General features: G+C 35.9%; 1 gene segment (V, D, J or C); it reads left to right on the forward strand.

The window, feature by feature from the left end:
* Positions 1–1,906: 1,906 nt before the first annotated feature.
* LOC102834773 lies at positions 1,907–2,354 on the forward strand. The segment is given in 2 exon segments: positions 1,907–1,952; positions 2,038–2,354. Coding segments are annotated over 2 exon segments (363 nt in total).
* The last annotated feature ends 709 nt before the right edge of the window (positions 2,355–3,063 follow it).

Here is a 3,063-nt window from a genome sequence, read left to right on the forward strand (position 1 = left end):
AATGTTAAGGTTTAACTTTTCATGCCAACATTAGATGACAAAAAGGGGAACTGCTGTTCAAAATCTACAATCTATTATTAAAAGTTTGTGGGAAGCATTTATTGTAATGAGAAGGTCTGGGGAACTTATCTTTAGGTTAAAAATTTCACATGCATCCATAAAGAATACCAGTGTATCATTAAGTATTTTTTATCTGTGAGTTTAAAACATATTATTGAGAATGTATTGTATTTCTCCATATTCAAGAGCCTGCTATTTCTCCACACAACAATTCTGAAATCTGTTTTAATAAAATATGGGATTTTTGTGTAGGCCTTGTTATTATTGGTGATTGTACAATTTAGAATAGAATTTCTCAATGAAAATTGTAGGCCAGAAAACTAAATCCATTCCCTTAACATTGAGGTAGACCATAGAGTTGGGACGGAAAAGGATGTCAAGCAAAAGTGTATGTAACCCAGATGTCTGGAGATTGGCATCACTCTTCTTTGAATCTCCAGGGCAGTCCAGATCCAGAACTTGAATTTTTTGAACAAATTATTAAGTAATAAATAGGAAATTGGGAATGTTTTTGCAGAAGTACTGTATCTCTTTTATTTCTAGTTTGTGAGAGGTTATATTGTGAATAGATAGTTAATTTTACAACACATTTTTTGTGTTTATTAAAAAGGTAACAGGTTTTCCCTTTACTCCATTAATGTAGCAATTTAAATTGATTGATTTAAATATTAAACCAACCTCACATTTCTTGATTAAACTCAGTTGGTTGTGGTTTATTATTATCTTTATATATATTTGTGGATTAAATTTACTAATATTTTGTTTAAAACATTGTGTCTATGTTAACAAGAATTATTAGTGTGTACTTTTATTTCAGCTCTGCTAGCATAGTGGTTATGATTCGGGCTGTGAACCACAAGGTCAGCAGTTCAAAACTACCAGCTGCTCTGTGGGAGAAAGATGAGTATTTCTGCTCCTATAAAGATTTACAGCCTCAAAAACCCTGTTCAGGGTCGCTATGGGTGGGTCAGAACAACTTGACAACACTTAACAACAACAACAACAAATTTATTTCAAAGTTTTGATAACAAGATTTTGCTGAACTCATAAAACAGTTGTTTTATCTATTTTAGAATAGTTTGTATAGAATTGCCATTGTTTTGCATTAAATGTTTGATAGAATTCACTAGAAAAAAATATTGGATTAAAATAAATGACTTAGTGTATATCCATTTTCTGCAGGCCATAATTCAATCTCATTGAAATGAATTGACACAGTGGCTAAAGTTTAGGAATGTGAGGAGTTGCACAGGACCCAATAGTGTTTTTATCTCTTGTACATAGGATCACTATGAGTTGGAACTGACTTGATGACAGCTCAGAACAACACATTTCACTCTATAACAACTTAATCAAGACGCAGTAGTGTCTACTCAGTGTCATATCCAAAGACAAACCTTAATTTCATACCTCTTACGCTTATTTATTCCAATCTTTCATTTAAGAAATTGTAATGACACATGAAACATGGTTGTTCTCCTTCACAATGTTCTTCAATTGGAGGGGCTCCACACACTCAGATTTTAGTGATGTCGTAGAAAATCCAAATCCCCAAGTAGTACTTGAAGAATCAAAACCCATGTTTGCATCTTTAGGATTTCTTGTTTGTTACATTGTTGTGTCTTTTAAATCATTTAAAAATAAATATGTTCCTCAGATGGGTCCCATACCTAAGTATTAAATAATCTGTCTCATGAATTTGCAAATACATGAAGTTCACTGCATCATGAATATGTAAATTCTTGGGTATCTACTATGTCAAATAACTATATATCTCTGTCCCAGAGCACCAACCAACAACAGCATCACTCCTTTGTGAAAGTTCTGGGAAAACAGCTTTCTAAACATGGACTGGACCTGGAGAACACTATTGTTGGTTGCAGCAGCTACAGGTAAAATTTTTCTCAATCCTAGGGATGGGGAAGGCATTTTGGGTAGCCAATGCAAATTTCATCCATCCCAATCTGCTCTCAGCAGGCAGTCACTCCCAGATCCAGCTTGTGCAATCTGGAGCTGAACTGAAGAAGCCTGGGTCATCAGTGAAGATCTCCTGCAAGGCTTCTGGATACACCTTCACTAGCAATGCCATGCATTGGGTGCGGCAGAGCCCTGGACATGGGTTTGAGTGGATTGGGTATATTAATCCAAGCAATGGTGGAACAAACTATGCACAGAAGTTCCAGGGCAGAGTCACCATGACCAGAGAAACATCCACAAACACAGCCTACATGGATCTAAGCAGTCTGAGCTCTGAGGACATGGCCATGTATTACTGTGCGAGAGACACAGTGTGATAACCACATCCTGAGTGTGTCAGAAACCCTGAAAGAGAAGGCAGCTGCATTGACTTTAGAAATGAAAGGGATAATTAGACTGCAGGCTGTAGTACTTTATTATTGTTGTTGTTAGGTTCCATGGAATCATTTCTAACTCATAGTAACGCTATACACAACAGAACAAAACATTGTCTGGGCCTGAACCATCTGCACAATTGTTTTTCTATGTGAAACTATTGTTGTTGCCACTGTATTAATCCATTTTGGTGGGAGTCTGACTTTCTACTTTACCAAGCATGATGTGTTTCTCCAGGGACTTGTCACTCCTGATAACATGTCTGAAGTATGAAGGATACAATCTTGCCATCTGATTCTCAGGAGCATTCTTGATGTGTTTCTGTCAATACAGATTTGTTTGTTTTCTGGAAGTCCACACGCCCCTATAACACTCTAATGCAAATGTATCAATTAATGGTGTACCTCATTCATTGTCCAACTTTCACATGCATATGAGACTACTAAAAACAACATGACTTGTTTCAGGAGCACATTAGTCATCAAATTGATATATCTGCTCTTGAACACTTTAAAGAGGTCTATGTATCAGACTTGCCCAATGAAATATATCCTTTGATTTCTTGACTGTTGTTTCTATGAGTGCTGATTGTAAGATCCAATCATTGTGAAGTTTTTAAAGACTTCAATATTTTCTCCATTTATCATGATC

The sequence above is a fragment of the Chrysochloris asiatica genome, unplaced genomic scaffold (genome assembly GCF_000296735.1).
Source record: "Chrysochloris asiatica unplaced genomic scaffold, ChrAsi1.0 scaffold00260, whole genome shotgun sequence".
Classification (NCBI taxonomy): domain Eukaryota; kingdom Metazoa; phylum Chordata; class Mammalia; order Afrosoricida; family Chrysochloridae; genus Chrysochloris; species Chrysochloris asiatica.